The 17,855-nt window shown below is 45.3% G+C and overlaps 1 protein-coding gene across 1 annotated transcript in view; it reads right to left on the reverse strand.

Annotated features, from left to right (window-relative positions):
* The window catches only part of SLC25A13 (solute carrier family 25 member 13), a 237,518-nt gene that overhangs the window by 140,027 nt on the left and 79,636 nt on the right, over positions 1-17,855 (reverse strand). The window contains exon 5 of the mRNA XM_069587464.1: positions 6,313-6,428. Within this exon, the coding sequence (XP_069443565.1) occupies positions 6,313-6,428 (116 nt within the window). The remainder of the gene's footprint in view (positions 1-6,312; positions 6,429-17,855) is intronic.

Consider the following 17,855-nt stretch of genomic DNA (forward strand, 5'->3'; position numbering starts at 1 on the left):
ATGTGTCTTGGTGTGTTTCTCCTTGGGTTTATCCTGTATGGGACTCTTCGTGCCTCCTGGACTTGATTATTTCCTTTTCCATGTTGGGGAAAATTTCAACTATAATCTCTTCAAAAATTTTCTCATACCCTTTATTTTTCTTTTCTTCTTCTGGGACCCCTATAATTCAAATGCTGGTGCATTTGATATTGTCCCAGAGTTCTCTGAGACTATCCTCAGTTCTTTTCATTCTTTTTACTTTATCCTGCACTTCAGAAGATATTTCCCTCATTTTACCTTCCAGCTCACTGATTTGTTCTTCTGCTTCCGATATTCTGCTACTGATTCCTTCCAGAGTCTTCTTAATTTCAGTAACTGTGTTGTCTGACTCTGTATGTTTATTCTTTAATTCTTCTAGGTCTTTGTTAATTGGTTCTTATATTTCCTCCGTTTTGCTTTCAAGGTTCTCAATCATCTTTACTATCATTATTCTGAATTCTTTTTCAGGTAGTTTGCCTATTTCCTCTTCATTTATTTGGACTTCTGTGTTTCTAGTTTATTCCTTCATTTGTGTAGTATTTCTCTGCCTTTTCATTATTTTTTTTTAAACTTATTGTGTTTGAGGTCTCCTTTTCCCAGCCTTCAGGGTTGAATTCCTTTTTCCTTTTGGTTTCTGCCCTCTAAGATTGGTCCAGTGGTTTGTGTAAGCTTTGTATAGGTGAGATTTGTGCTGAGTTTTTTTTGTTTGTTTTTCCTCTGATGGGCAAGGCTGAGTGAGGTGGTGATCGTATCTGCTGATGAGCGGGTTTGTATTTTGTTTTGTTTGTTGTTTAGATGAGGCGTCCTGCACAGAGTTACTGGTGGTTAGGTGATGCCGGGTCTGCTATTCAAGTGGTTTCCTTTGTGTGAGTTCTCACTATTTGATACCCCGTAGGGTTAGTTCTCTGGTGGTCTAGGGTCTTGGAGCCAGTGCTCCCACTCCAAAGGCTCAGGGCTTGATCTCTCATCAGGAACGAAGATTCCACAAGTGGTTAGTTATGACATTAACGAGATTAAAACAAGTACCCAAAAATGAGATACCAAAGAGGAACCCGAGACAAATGGCAGTTATAAAATCAGGCAAATAATAATTAAAACAATGGAATATATACATACACATATACACCCATAAGCAAAGTCAAAACAGTCCAACTAAAAGTACAGTAGATTGACCCAGTGAAGAAAATTTTATTTACCAGTTAAGAACAAAACTAACTAAAGCAAAAACTGGAAAACAAAACTAAAGCAAGGTGCCAATTGGGGAATAAAGCAATGAAAATAAAACAAGTATGTTGAGAGGAAAAGAAAGAAAGAATAGATATGCAAAGTTAAATAGAGGTAGCTAAAGAAGATTTATATACATTAAAGATTAACTACAAGGGGAAAAGAACAGTAGGAAAACCAAGCAAAGGAATAAATGTAGAAAAAATAAGTTTTAAAAATTTAAAAAAGAGAAACAAAAAAAAAAAAGGAGAACACCACAGAACTGCAAAAGCCCAATATAGAGGCAGAGATTTATAACAACAATAAAAAATGTGACTGAGGGAAAAAAAAAAAGCTCAAAAGCTTAATTAGATTTCATAATGCCAATAAAATTGACAACTACAATTGTCAATTGTAGAGAGAGGGGATAAAAAGGAAAAAAAAAAAAAAAAACAAGAAAAAAATCCAAAAGAATCTACAGAACAAGTCAAAACATAAGAATAACAAAAGTTTCTCTAGAGTTACTGCTGTCAGAGTCCTTTCCCTCACTGGGAGTCAGTCCACCTCACCTCCCAAGTATGCCCTCCAACTCTAGGCTGATCTCTGGACCTGCTGTGGGTGCAGCTCAGATTCTAATCTGGTCCTACTCCTGTGTGTTCTTGCCTCCAATATCCACAGCTATCAGAACTAGTGTGTTTTCTTCTGTGGGAGCTCTCAATGTCCTTTTATATATTCCATAGATACAGAGTCTGCCTAGTTGATCATGTGGATTTAACCTGCAGCTTGTATAGCTGGTGGGAAGGTTTTGGGTCTTCTTCCTTAGCCACACTGCCCCTGGGTTTCAATTGTGGCTTTATTCCCACCTCTGCATGTGGGTCGTCTACTGGGGTTTGCTCCTGAGGCTGCCCTGGAGGACTTGGGTCTGCCCCTGTGAGGGCCAAGTGTGGAGGTGGGGCAGCTGCTTGCGTTGCAGGGGTTCTGGCAGCACCAGGTACTCAGGGGAGTTGGCGGCTAGGGCAGCAGGAAATACAGTGCTCTGGAAGGGTATGGTAAGCAGTATTGGCCAATATGCTCCAATATTCTTGCCTGGAGAACCCCTCTGATAGAGAAACCTGGCAGGCCGCAGTCTACAGGGTCACAAAGAGTTGGACATGACCGAAGCAAACCTGCACACATAGAACCAAGACTCTTTTTTTTTGCCTGTGGCAGCTCTGCCCTTGTAAGAGTTGGGCATGAAGGTGGCGTAGCTGCTTGGCTTGCAGAGACTCTGGTGGCGCCAAGACTGCCTTCACTGCAGGAGTTATGGCCCCATCAGGGTCCTTTTTCAAGCCTATTGTAGCTGGCAACCAGAAGGCCTTTTCAGCCAGTCTTTCTCCATAGCTCCGCCCTTTCAGGCACTTACAGGGCTCCCTTGCCTGGGGTCCTTCTCTGTAGATCAGCACGTGAGGCACTTAAAGGGGCACCCTGGGTGGGGTCCTACTCTGTAATTCAGTGCGTCAGGCATTTGATGGGCCAGTCTCTCTACTATTCAGCTGCTGAAGCAGACGTGTGGGGTGAGAGAGGCTATGGTTATGGGTCCACCCACTACGGGTGACTCAGCAGTATCACCTTGCTTCCACTGCTGCCCAGCTTTCCTCCACAGGCACTTCCCACCACAATCTCCTCCCTCACATGCCCTTAATCCATCTCTCCTCAGTCAACAGCAGCCCTTGCCCTGGATTTACCCCACAATCCCTAAACTCCAGCTCCCAGCTTTTGCACCCTCCAGGGAACCTGTGTCCCTGTCCAGGGTATGTATGGCTGCAGCAAGGACTGTCTGATTCTCATTCCATTTAGGCTGCCACAGATCAGCTGTTTCCCTCTCAGCCTTAAATGTTTCTCCTGTGACTCAGACAATTGCCCCAGTGTGGGGATCGGAGCCCTGCTTTAGTCCCCCATCCACCGAGGGCAGGTCCAGTCCTACTAACACTCCTGTTTCCCCCCAGTTCCTTCTTCCTACAGAGTTTTGCGTGGGTCTATATATTCTTTTCCACCACTGGTCGGGTACTCCTGTCCGTTCTCAGCTGGTGTTCTGCATGCTCTTCTGTGTCTGAAGGTGTACTCCTGATCTATCAGTGGAGAGAGATGTACTCCACATCCACCCACTCCTCCGCCACCTTGTTCCTTTTAGTAGCATCATTTTTGTAAAGGCTTTTGTTTTCCACATAGCCCATTTTTGTGCAGTAGGTCTTTTAACCCTTACATAGTCCTGGAAGGCAGGGGTTATTACCCTAATTTTATAGATAAGGAAAATAAGACTCAAAAAGCAGAAATGACTTCCCCATCAACAGCCAGCCAGTAAGAAGCAGAAACAGAGTTTGACTTCCCCATCAACAGCCAGCCAGCAAGAAGCAGAAACAGAGTTTTCAAGCCACTGTTCTTTCTACAGAGCAGAGACGGCTCCCACGTACCTCCCTCCTGCTGTTTACCTGGTCTTTTCTTCTAGTCACACTAACACCCCTTCCAGCACTGGCAAAAGTCTTTTGTTTCTTTCCTCCACCAGGCCGGCAGCGTGCTGGTGCCAACAGCAGCCCCCACCACCCCACACCCATAAAGGGAAGATGGACTGGAGTCAAGTAGAGTGTCTGAAGTCCATTCCTCAGCCCTCCATCTCCAACCCAGCTCTCTCCCAGCCCTTACCCCAGACCTGCTGCAGAAAGGGGGAAAGCAATAGAGAGCGAGCAAGCGAGCGTGCACCTGTGCTGAACTCACTGACGTTTACAGGCTCTCCCTGCTCATCCCAAGCAAATGCAATCACAACATCCTCATCAAACTGACTTTCACCGGATAAATCAACACCACCATGAGCTAGCCACTCATTTATTATTTGTGGATTTTAACAGAGACATTTTGATTGGGGTTCCATTGAAAAGCTGTGGTTACAGTGATGCTAAGAGGAATTAGGTGACAGAAAGGGAAAAACCTAAAATTATTCCCAGGATTTTTAAATATTAAATAATCTTCATGAAGTGCTAATGGAAAGCATCTGAGCTGCTAGACGATATGAAACAAAACCAGGTAAATCTACATGTTTCACCTTTATCCTGGCTGGCCTAGCCTTAAATAACTGTCATGTCAAATGAACATGGAGGAATGGGTGGAGAGGGGAAGGGCTAATAGGATAAATCTATCACAGTGCTTTACCTAGACTTTATGTAATTATTATCTTCATTTCTCATTAGGAAAATCAAGACCTGAAAGGATCCTTAGCTTGGCTCAGAGACAGAAGTGGCAGAGCTGGAAGGAGGGTTGCTCTTGTTCAGTCGCTAAGTCGTGTCCGACTCTTTGCAACCCCGTGGTCTGCAGCACACCAGGCCTCACTGTTCCTCGCCATCTCCTGGAGTTCATCCAAGTTCATGTCCATTGAATTGGTGATGCTATCCAACCATTTCATCCAATGTTGCCCTTTTGCCTTCAGTCTTTCCCAGCATCAGGGTCTTTTCCAATGAGTCAGTTCTTCACATCAGGTGGCCAAAATATTGGAGCTTCAGCTTCAGCATCAATTGCTCCAATGAGTACTCAGGGTTGATTACCTTTAGGATTGATTGTTTTGATCTCCTTGTAGTCCAAGAGACTCTCAAGAATCCTCTCCAGCACCACAGTTCAAAATTCTTCAGTGCTCAGCCTTCCTTATGGTCCAACTCCCATATCCATACATGACTACTGGCAAGACCATAGTTCCTTCGGAAGGAGCTAAGTCTCTCCAATTGTAAACCATCCAGAATAGATGGTGCTCTATTACACCATCTGTATTCCCCCATCTATACATTCCTTATGAGGAAGACAAGCCCTAGAGTTCTGAATAAATTAGCAACAACAGAGATGTTTAAAATGGGTGCATTAGCTATTTCCCCTGAATGCACAATTTGTGCAAAGGCACTCTGAAGTTCTTTATGGCAAAACTGTTTATACCAAGCTCACACACGCAGACAACATACACTGGACACTGCACAGTCCGAGAGAAATGGGGTACCTTCTGCCCAATGTATCTTCAGTAACCAGTGTATTAAAAAAAAAAAAAAAAAACTTACCACTGTCCTGGTTTCCCCTTTCTTCTAATCCATAAAGACTTCCAGGGTTTCTGCAGCTTAGCAGCTGACCCCTGTGAAGATGGCGCCGCCCTTTCAACAGAAGGTGGCAGTGGGATAACAGACGCTCTCAGTCCAGCCAAAGGGAACCGTGTTATTTAGAAAAGCAAGGTTCGCCACATACCGCTCCGATCTACCATCTCACGTGCTGCCTCTGGATTTCAGCCACTCCATGAGCACAAAGTAAGGAGACAAGGTACTGGGAACATGAGCCCCCTCTGTTCTTAGGCACTGTATTAATGTCTTCACTAATCCAGAAAGGCACGACCGACTGCGAGGGGAATGAACCGGACACTCAAATCCTGTCTGCCTCTCGCCTTCTATAACCCTGTGACTGAGTCGTGCTCCATCCTTCCTCGCCTTAAACCACAGTGTCAGACCTACTGAGCCAGGACTCCTCCGGTGGTCCAGTGGTTAAGAATCCGCCTGCCAAGGTAGGGGACACAGGTTCGATCCCTGCTCCAGGAAGATCCCACATGCTGCGGAGCAACTGAGCCTGTGCTCTGGAGCCCACACCAAGAGAAGCCATTGCAATGAGAAGCCCACTCTCAGCAGCGAGAGAGGAGCCCCTGCTGGCCACAACTAGTGGGAGCTTGCAGCACAGCAACCAAGACCCAGCACAGCCAAAATAATGCAAAATCAATAATAATGAGCCAGAAACTTAAATGTTCACGAAGGAAGATTTTTGAAGCATTAGAGCCTGAAAACACTGGGCTATCTTGTTAAAGTGAAAGTGAAGTTGCTCAGTCGTGTCTGACTCTTTGCGACCCCGTGGACTGTAGCCCACCAGGCTCCTCCGTCCATGGGATTCTCCAGGCAAGAATACTGGAGTGGGGTGCCATTTCCTAAAAGGAACAGCCTAACTTCTTAAAAGCATTTCTACATACTTCATTCTTGGGGAAAAACTCAAACCGGTCACACAAGCCTGCACGTCTTTAGGCGTGCACACACTCACATCACTTACCGAAAGTAACTTCTCCTTTGCCAGCTTTGTCAAACAGCTGGAAGGCCACCATAAACAGAGCATCCGGGGCACACAGGACAGATTCAAATGCCACAAATTCTTGAAAGGATATTAATCTGCAACATAAGACAAGCACAAAGCATAGCATCAATAGCTTGTGAAAGATAAAAGCATACACAAATATACGGTAAGGGGAAAAATAAAACATCACTGTCAAACACCAAAATTCAAACCTAACAACATGTATAAACACTCAGCATTCCCTTTTACAGAGTGGACTGAAATAACAACACAGAATCTAAAAGACACGACAGATTTGAGGATAAGGTGACACATTAAATGCATTATAATTTCAAATGTAACTGTTTTATCCAACATACTACTTTTGTTTCGGGCATGTTGTTAAGATCCTAAAATTAGAGCTTAGACACTTTAGATTAATCTAACAAAACAGCCAGCTCTGTCACTCATTCACACCTTTTCCACACCATGTAACACGGTTCACAAAGACTCACTCATTACTGGCACCTGCCGACCACACGCAGATTAAAGTAAAGGATGACACCAGGGCGAGGGGTAAAATCCAGATAAATTAGATATGAAATGTGGCTTCCCCAGTGGCCCAGACGATAAAACATCTGCCTGCGATGCAGGAGACCCAGGCCAGGCTCAACCCCTGGGTCAGGAAGATCCCCTGGAGAAGGGAATGGCTACCCACTTTAGTATCTTGCCTGGAGAATCCCAAGGACAGAGGGGCCTGGTGGGTTACAGCCCGTGGGGCTGCAAAGATTCGGACATGACTGAGCAACTAACACTTTCCCTTCCAGACATGAAAAGTGACACCAAGACACTTGTAGTCTGGTAAAACAGATGATACTAACCTAGACTACTATACAGGGAAGACAAATCATACGACAGGCACCAATATGACAGCGACAGAATTTTGGTAAGAAATCGAGGAAAGCTTTGCAGAGTGGGTCTCAAAAATTAGTGAAGGTCTGGTGTGCAGTAGAAGTGGAAGAGGAGCCACCTCAGGGGAAATGGCTGCAGAAAGGCAGGTGCAAAACAGTATGGGAGTCTGTAAGGAAAACAGTGAGGAACTAATGTTCTCTGGACAGTAAAGTGCATCAGAGAACACTGGAAGGAGATCAGAAGTTGAGAGATATAAGTTTCTGAACAAGGCCATGATCTGATCAAACCTATCCATCAGGAAGAACAAAACAGGCCACAGAGGCTTAGACTTCCAATGAGTAAACAAATCCACGGAGGCTGTCTTAGAAAAGTTCTTTGCCAGTTTTGTATTGTTGTTTAGTCATGGAGTCGTGTCCAACTCTTTGCGACCCCATGGACTGTAGCCTGCCAGGCTCCTGTCCATGGGATTCTCCAGGCAAGAATACCGGAGTGGGTTGCCATGCCCTCCTCCAGGGGACCTTTCCATTCCAGGATCAAACCCTCAGCTCCTGCTTTGACAAGAAGATTCTTGACCACTGAGCCACATGGGAAGCCCCGTTTTGTATTATAAACATCCCAATATTTCAATGATACATTGGGATAGTCCAAGTCTCAAGGAGATAAAGAAGAAAGAGAACAGGAGTGGTTTCCTCTGTTTCACTAAACACTTACTTCTAAACATTTAACAGAGAAAATGCATTTTCATACAGAGCATGAGCTACAAAGGTAACTGCTATTTCCCGGAATGTCACCTAATTATGACGATAATGCCACCAAGAGAGGAAAACTCTGGTGTGTTCATTACACCATCTCTATGTTGCTCACTACCGGAAACACACCCTTCCGAAAGCAGGGGAACATTCAGGCACTGCAGGTGCTATGGGAAAACACTTGCCCAGAAGGTTTTCTCCTCAACCCTAGTCTGCCTCACGGAGAATCTCGCTGTGAGAGGGACCGGGCGTGCGTGGGCATGGCGGAGAAAGCAAACAGGGAGTGGAAGGTCCTGGCCTGGAGCAGCTGACAGCTGCTGGGGGGTGGGAGGCGGACACATGCATCTGTATCCCCGAGATAGCTGCTGGGGGGTGGGAGGCGGCCACATGCATCTGTCTCCCCGAGAACGCAAGCTGCGTGTCAGAAGTAAAACGAAGAAGAGATAAAGCGTTCGGGGGCACAGTGATTTACACTGCCTGGAAGAATGTAGGAAGGCTCCGCAAAGCTGTGGCATTTAAAGAGCAAATTTTCAAGTTGAAAACATATTAGAGATCATCGACTTGCACCCCCTCCTTTTACTTGTGAGAAAACCAGAAGACGTCATGGCTTATGTGAGGTCAGACAACTGGCTTCTGCCACTTTGGCCTGAGAACAAAGTATCCTGGTTCCCATTTGACTGAGACCGCATTCCAAGTGGTAAGGGAGGATGCAGAGGTGAGAGAAGGGGCAGGGGGACGATCCACACGGAGGGAATAACTCCACACAGAGGTGACCACCAACAGAGCGTGCTGTGCTTGGAGAGGGACGGAGGCACTACCCACCCTGCATCTCGTGACCCTGAGGAGTCGAAGGGTGGTCGAGCTGTCATGCCAGCCACCTGTGAAGGCCTAGAAAGACCAGCTGGAGAATCCTGATTTTTTCTTTTCTTTTTCTCTTTTTGCAGGCAGTAAGAAATCACTGGAGGTTTGGGGGTTAAAAAACATCAGGGTCAGATATTCGTTTTATTTATTTATTTTTTTTTCAGATATTCGTTTTAGAAAAGGAACTGGGACACAAGATGAACGTAACATAAGAAAGATGAAACGTGGGGGAAAAGGACGAGATGTGGGGAAGAGAGCCTGACAGCTAGAGTGAGCAGGGGTCTAAACCAGAGCTGGAACACTAGGATAGGAGAAAGGGGAAAGGAGGGGAAATACAACTGCCGCAGGAATGACTTAGCACGCACGCACGCACGCACTGTGAATGAAGCTGCCCGCACGTGTTCACTCAGGGATGCGCGCGCACCCAGCTCCAGATCACGGAAGCGCAGCGCAGAAACGTGCTTCTGATTGGCTGCTTTCCTCTCGCCACCACCCAGCATGCCCTGGGACTTCCTCAACGCAGCACCAACAGTCCCACAGCCACACACTCACCAGCTTAACCTTGCTGGCAGTTTGGCAAGGCAAAAAATATTCACGTTCGCTAAATTACCCCTGCACAGATGGTGGTGAATTAAGACAAATCACAAAGTGTGAGTAGAAACGGCATGTCTCTTTAATGTGAATAAAGGAAGACGTAAATAACCAGAAAAAGAGAATCTCGTCTCTCTTAGAACGAAGCCTCCTCTGGCAACATCAGAGTGATTTCATAACTGGCCAAAGAATGCTCTGGTATTTTAGGCATGTTACAGATACCAAAAAGGTATGTAATTTGCTAATCCTGTTAGATACAAGCATCATGTCGATACATCTACGTAGGAGGTATACAGGTGAACCATGAAATAATAATGCTTTACTATTAATCAACGTCATTCTGGATTTTCAAGGTAATCTGACTAGAAGGCTATCAGAATAATTATATAGGACTATATTTATTTACAGTGTGATATCTAAAAACATTGTGTGTACATATATATTTTTTTTTCATATAAACAGTACTCCAGGCTCACTTTACATATTTAATGGGATTAACATAAATTACAATAAAGGATCCAAGCATAATCAGTTTCAGACCTGGCTGGTGAGCTCACTCACTTCCTTTTCTACCCTCAACTTCCCAAAACTTCGACAGGGGTGTGTGAGTGCTCAATCACCTCAGTCCGGTCTGCCTCTTTGAGACCCTATGGACCACAGCCTGCCAGGTTCCTCTGTCCATGAGGTTTCCCAGGAAAGAATATTGGGGTGGGGGGGGAGGGGGTTGCCATGCCCTTCTCCAGGGGATCTTCCCGACTCAGGGATCAAACCAACGTCTCCATCTTCTGTATTGTGACTGGATTCTTCACCACTGAGCCAGCAGGGAAGCCCTGGACAGTGGTAGATGCCCTCTCTGATAAATCACACAACTCTGACAAGCTCTGTGACTGGTCTCTAAGGAACAGTCACGCTGGGACACTGATGCTCACCTTCAGCACCTGACTGACAGTGGGGTACAAGGAATCTCAAGATTCAGGGAGAGTGGGTTTCCAGCTACACTATTTCATGGTTCTGACACAAGCAGAGAGTTTTGTTTTGTTTTTTTAAAGCAAATCATTTTTGTTCTCCAAACCACCAGAGTTATTGTTCTTATGAAAGCCATTTATAACAGCACCTACAAGTCCTTTAAAGTCTGGGTAAAACAGCTGAAGCATTGCACACTGCTTTCACACACCAAGCCAAGGAGGAAGGGGATTAAAAGTGGAGCGCCTCTTCACATTATGCTTAGGATGATGCAAGACTGCACATCTACTCTGGACAGAGGAAGATACCAGAGGATACCTATACCAAAGTGATGGCAGTGCTTCTTTTTTTATTATTTATTTTTAATTGGAGGATAGTTGCTTTATGATGTTGTGGTGGTTTCTGCCATACAACAATGTGAATCAGCCATAAGTGTTAAAAGTGTGTGTGTGTGTCTCCTCCCTCTAGAGCCTCCTCCCACCCTGCCCCGCCCCACCATCCCACCCCTCTAGGTCATCACAGTGCGCCAAGCTGGGCTCTCTGTGTTATACAGCAGCTTCCCACTAGCTATCTATTTTATTCCCAGTAATGTATATATGTCAATGCTACTGTCTCAATTGGTACCACCCTCTCCTTCCGCCTCAGCAGTGCTTCTTTACAGTAGCATACTGTAGGCCTCCTCCTGCCCTTCTCATTTTGCAAGGGCTAGCTCTCAGCCTGGAGAGACTTACAGTAGAGAATATATACTGAAAATTATGACATTATGGAAAAAGTCATAAGCCACGTAAGAGACGTAGAGATAAACTGCTGTATGAATTCAGAGGAGGGAAAGGGTCCTGTTACACTGAGAGAAAGGAGGAGATGGAGAAAGTAAAATTGGGAACACATGGCATCAGAGGGAAGCTGTGACCACACAGTCATGTAATACTGGTCTTATAAGAGAGAGCAGATGATCAAGTAGAGAGGGCAGGCAGGGGATGGAGAGACCGTTGACTCCAGTGGGAATCTGGGGTGGGTCTATGTGCTGAGCGCAGGCCTGTGCTATGAACACACAGAGGAAAAGTACAACTTCTGCCCCGAACACCTGGAGGTCTGAGGCTGGGGAGGGGAGGGGCAGCTGGTGAGTGAGGAACCAAGGAAAGCAGACTGGAGATGAAGAGCCACAGGAAGGGCAAGCAAGCTAGAGTAACGGCGAGCGCAAAGGCAGGCATGGTGCTTGCAATAGCAGATGAAGTCTGGAACTTTCAGTGATGTGATGCGTTTGGGCTTCAGACCATTCGATCTGGCAGAAGAGTGTAAAGTGAATTGGAGGGAGAAGAGCCTGGGTATGCGGAGACTGCTGGCTGAATCCAGGGTAGACTCCTGAAGACCTGAAGGAGAAAGAAAGGCTCCTTATGACAAGAGGATCAAAGTACATGGCACCTCGCTCTGCAGAGGGCAACCCGACAGCGCAGCGAGTCTCTCCTCTGTTTAACTGGAAGATAACTGCTTTACAGTGCTGTGTTGGTTTCTGGGTACAGCTTCGTGAACCAGCTGTAAGTGTACATAGGTCCCCTCTCTCCTGAAGCTCCCTCCCACTCCTCTAGGTCGTCACAGAGCACCAGGCTGAGCTCCCTGCATCATACAGCAAATTCTCATTAGCCACAGCAAGAGTCTGAACAATGCCCACACTCTTTGACACCACAATCCCACTTCTCAGAATTTACCCTAAAAAATAATCAACGGACATGTGCAAACTTAAACCTATAGGAATGTTCAAGCAGGACGGTTAACAGTGAAAAGAGGGAAAACCACCTCAATATGCGACAAGGCGTGACTGATTAAAGGACCATTCATACACAGAAAACCGTCTAACCACTACCGACTGCAGTAAACAAATTCATGTCATTAAGTAGAAAATCGGTTACACAAGTTATATACAGACAACAAGCCCACTTTGTTAAAAATGGACAAAAAAGCAATACACAAAAAGAGCTTTGAGAATGGACACCAACCTGTTAGCGGTATCTCTAGGAAATTAAAAGATTAGAAATTACAATTTTTTTTTCTTTTTGCTTGCCTCTATTTTCTAATCTTTTCAACACACACATACTGAATTACTTGTGTAGTATGAAAAAAAAATTTCTATGAAGCAAAACAGCAAGGACCTAAACTTGGGTACTGGCAGAAAGACTGAATAAGATGGGGTGCGGGGCGGCGGGGGGAGAACTAAAAAAAGCAGCAAATGACTGCGGAGAGGCTCACACCACCGCTGGCCATCCAAGGTGGAAAACCTCCAGTTCTCTTCCTCCCTGCTGTTGCTTATTCTTAGTCGGCAGTAGCTTGTACCCCATGTGGTCCCTTTCATCTCTCGCCTGGTTCCCATCTCCAGGCCAACTCTGCGGCTATGAAAGTTTAAGCGACTGCACATAAGGATCTGATCGCTTTAGACTCAGAAACTTTGGTCGTAGACAATGCACCATATCAAACTCCAATAACCACTTTTACTTAAGGTTCCTAACCACAAGAATGCTTCGCAAAAATAACTTCTCCTTATAACCCTCTTCTGTGTGTCACAAGAGAAGCTAAACAATTGCACAGATTAATGGCAGAGATAAAAGTAAAATCTAACTCCAAAAGCTGGGTTCCAAACACCAGACCACCAGGACCACAGATGGACAAAAAAAGAACAAAAACAAAACTAGGCTCTCCTGTGATCACCAGTTTATCAGAAGAGCTTTGTTCTCTATGACTTAAACATCTCTAACAGCTTTGGGGGTTTTCCAGTCTTTTATCTCCCTCCTGAATGCCTGGCAAATATACACTGTTCAGGCCACAGAAATATTTGTACCCTACACTTATTATATGCCAGGCAATGCTCTTGGCACTGGGCATACCATGAAAACAAATAGGTGGACAGAATCCATGTCCTCGAGGAATTTCAAGTCCACTGGAGAAGGGAGGTAATGAGCACAAACATATACAAATAAAGATGAGATGATTCTAGATCAGGTAACAGTTGTGTAGAAGATAAATCTGAAAAAGGCATTAAAGCAGTGCTTCTTAGTCCTGGCAAGCCTATTTAATGGACATGAGGAGGGACCAGATCAATCAACTTTTTATTTGTTTTGCTATAAACTTTTTATTTTGTATTGGGGGTATAGCCGATTAACAACGTTGTGACAGTTTCAGGTGAACAGCAAAGGGACTCAGTCATATAAATGCATGTATCCATTCTCCCCCAAACCCTGCTCCCATCCAGGCCAGCACATAACACTGAAGAGTTCCATGGGCTGTACATTGGTTATCCATCTTAAATACAGCAGTCTGTCAGTTCAGTTCAGTTCAGTTGCTCAAACTCGTGTCCGACTCTTTGCAACCCCATGAATCGCAGCACGCCAGGCCTCCCTGTCCATCACCAACTCCCGGAGTTCACTCAGACTCATGTCCATCAAGTCGGTGATGCCATCCAGCCATCTCACCCCCTGTAGTCACCTTCTCCTCCTGCCCCCAATCCCTCCCAGCATCAGAGTCTTTTCCAGTGAGTTAACTCTTCGCATCAGGTGGCCAAAGTACTGGAGTTTCAGCTTTAGCATCAGCCTTTCCAAAGAACACCCAGGACTGATCTTTAGAATGGACTGGTTGGATCTCCTTGCAGTCCAAGGGACTCTCAAGAGTCTTCTCCAGCACCACAGTTCAAAAGCATCAATTCTTCAGCACTCAGCCCTCTGCACAGTCCAACTCTCACATCCATACATGACCACAGGAAAAACCATAGCCTTGACTAGACAGACCTTTGTTGGCAAAGTAACATCTCTGCTTTTGAATATGCTATCTAGGCTGGTCATAACTTTCCTTCCAAGGAGTAAGCATCTTTTAATTGCATGGCTGCAGTCACCATCTGCAGTGATTTTGGAGCCCCCCAAAATAAAGTCTGACACTGTTTCTACTGTTTCCCCATCTATTTCCAATGAAGTGATGGGACCAGATGCCATGATCTTCGTTTTCTGAATGCTGAGCTTTAAGCCAACTTTTTCACTCTCCTCTTTCACTTTCATCAAGAGGCTCTTTAGTTCCTCTTCACTTTCTGCCATAAAGGTGGTGTCATCTGCATATTTGAGATTATTGATATTTCTCCTGGCAATCTTGATTGCAGCTTTTGCTTCTTCCAGCCCAGGGTTTCTCATGATGTACTCGGCATATAAGTTAAATAAGCAGGGTGACAATATACACTCTTGACATACTCCTTTTTCTATTTGGAACCAGTCTGTTGTTCCATGACCAGTTCTAACTGTTGCTTCCTGCATATAGGTTTCTCAAGAGGCAGGTCAGGTGCTCTGGTATTCCCATCTCCTTCAGAATTTTCCACAGTTGATTGTGATCCACACAGTCAAAGGGTTTGGCATAGTCAGTAAAGCAGAAATAGATGTTTTTCTGGAACTCTTGCTTTTTTGATGATCCAGCAGATGTTGGCAATTTGATCTCTGGTTCCTCTGCCTTTTCTAAAACCAGCTTGAACATCTGGAAGTTCATGGTTCACATATTGCTGAAGCCTGGCTTGGAGAATTTTGAGCATTACTTTACTAGTGTGTGAGACGAGTGCAATTGTGCGGTAGTTTGAGCATTCTTTGGCATTGCCTTTCTTTGGGATTGGAATGAAAACTGACATTTTCCAGTCCTGTGGCCACTGCTGAGTTTTCCAAACTTGCTGGCATATTGAGTGCAGCACTTTCACAGCATCATCTTTCAGGATTTGAAATAGCTAAACTGGAACTCCATCACCTCCACTAGCTTTGTTCGTAGTGATGCTTTCTAAAGTCCACTTGACTTCACATTCCAGGACATCTGGCTCTAGGTAAGTCATCACACCATCGTGATTATCTTGGTCGTGAAGGTCTGTTTTGTACATTTCTTCTGTGTATTGCTGCCATCTCTTCTTAATATCTTCTGCTTCTTTTAGGTCCAGACCATTTCTGTCCTTTATCGAGCCCATCTTTGCATGAAATGTTCCCTTGGTATCTCTAATTTTCTTGAAGAGATCTCTAGTCTTTCCCATTCTGTTCTTTTCTTCTATTTCTTTGCATTGATCATTGAGGAAGGCTTTCTTATCTCTTCTTGCTATTCTTTGGAACTCTGCATTCAGATGCTTATATCTTTCCTTTTCTCCTTTGCTTTTCACTTCTCTTCTTTTCACAGCTATTTGTAAGACCTCCCCAGACAGCCATTTTGCTTTTTTGCATTTCTTTTCCATGGGGATGGTCTTGATCCCTGTCTCCTGTACAATGTCACAAACCTCATTCCATAGTTCATCAGGCACTCTATCTATCAGATCTAGGCCCTTAAATCTATTTCTCACTTCCACTGTATAATCATAAGGGATTTGATTTAGGTCATACCTGAATGGAGTAGCGGTTTTCCCTACTTTCTTCAATTTCAGTCTGAATTTGGCAATAAGGAGTTCATGATCTGAGCCACAATCAGCTCCCGGTCTTGTTTTTGTCGACTGTATAGAGCTTCTCCATCTTTGGCTGCAAAGAATATAATCAATCTGATTTCGGTGTTGACCATCTGGTGATGTCCATGTGTAGAGTCTTCTCTTGTATTGTTGGAAGAGGGTGTTTGCTATGACCAGTGCATCCTCTCGGCAAAAGTCTATTAGCCTTTGCCCTGCTTCATTCTGCATTCCAAGGCCAAATTTGCCTGTTACTCCAGGTGTTTCTTGACTTCCTACTTTTGCATTCCAGTCGCCTATCATGAAAAGGACATCTTTTTTGGGTTAGTTCTAAAAGGTCTTGTAGGTCTTCATAGAACTGTTCAACTTCAGCTTCTTCAGCATTACTGGTTGGGGCATAGACTTGGATTACTGTGATACTGAATGGTTTGTCTTGGAAACGAAGAGAGACCATTCTGTCGTTTTTGAGATTGCATCCAAGTACTGCATTTCAGACTCTTTTGTTGACCATGATGGCTACTCCATTTCTTCTAAGGGATTCCTGCCCACAGTAGTAGATATAATGGTCATCTGAGTTAAATTCACCCATTCCAGTCCATTTTAGTTCACTGATTCCTAGAATGTCGACATTCACTCTTGCCATCTCCTGTTTGACCACTTCCAATTTACCTTGATTCATGGACCTGACATTCCAGGTTCCTATGCAATATTGCTCTTTACAGCATCAGACCTTGCCTCTACCACCAGTCACATCCACAGCTGGGTATTGTTTCTGCCTTGGCTCCATCCCTTCACTCTTTCTGGAGTTATTTCTCCACTGATCTCCAGGAGCATATTGGGCACCTACTGACCTGGGGAGTAGTGTACCAGTGTGTACATGTGTTTGTTTATTTTTAAACTTCCCATGCAGCTGAGCTTGAGAACAATGGGGCTAGGTGGCGAGCAGATGCCTCTTGGGGAGGTGGCATTAAGATCTGAATGATGAAGAGGAGGGAGCACGGGAAGAACTGGATCAAGGGTATTTTGGCGGAAGAAAGCTCACTGTGAAGTCTGGCCCTACCACCAATCTTGGCAAGTTCCCAGAGCGGGGGGTGGGGGTGGGGGGTGGTGTGCAGTCAGAGAGAGAGGGCTGAAGGAGGGTGCAGGGGACCCAGACTGCATTTCATCCACACACTTGGATTTCATTCCAAGTACATCACTCCCCTCTGCTGAGGACCTCCAGTCATGTTGGAGGGTCTTTGGCAGGGGAAGTGATGTGAGCTCCTGGAAAGAACACTTGGGACACCTTGCAGCACGGACTACAGGTGAAGCAGTGAGTCCAGTTTCAAGTGGTTGGGACCAGGGCCATGGCAGGAGAGTGAGAAACAGAAGTGGCCAAATCCAGGATACGTGCTCTAGACAGAGCTGGTGGGTTTGTCCCAGAAGTCAAAGCACACAGCTTTTAAAGCCCCGGAGCCAATCAGGTGTGCCCTGGGGACGCCCGGTGCCCTGAAGCCACTAGAGCAGCACAGACTACTAAGGATATGAGATCGGCTTCTTGAGCAGATGATGGAGGTCATAAATAAAGATTTTCTTCAATACCCAATAGATTGTTAGTAAGTACACAAACTAAGCTTTAATAGCCCTAAGCATATAAATTTAAAGCAACTGTTAACACTCTCTAGAAAGAGACAATGAGTTATGACCTCATTTTATATTCTAACAACCAGTTATACATGGGAATCTAGAAAAATGGTCCTGATGAACCCATTTGCAGGGCAGGAAAAGAGACACAGAGGACAGAGGCAGAGGCTTGCAGACCCAGCGGGGGCTGGGGGGTGTGGAGGAAGAGGGTGGGCCGAATTGAGAGAGGAGCCCTGACACATACACTGCTGTGTGTGGCACAGACAGCTGGTGGGAGGCTGCCGCGTGGCACAGGAGCGCAGCCTGGGGCCGCGGCGACCAGAGGGGTGGAGGGGCTGGTGAGGGAAGGAGGTTCCAGACGGAGCGGCGGAACCATACTTACGGCTGATGCATCTTGCTGTATGGCAGAAATA

This window comes from Ovis canadensis, chromosome 4, assembly GCF_042477335.2.
Source record: "Ovis canadensis isolate MfBH-ARS-UI-01 breed Bighorn chromosome 4, ARS-UI_OviCan_v2, whole genome shotgun sequence".
In the NCBI taxonomy this organism is placed as follows: domain Eukaryota; kingdom Metazoa; phylum Chordata; class Mammalia; order Artiodactyla; family Bovidae; genus Ovis; species Ovis canadensis.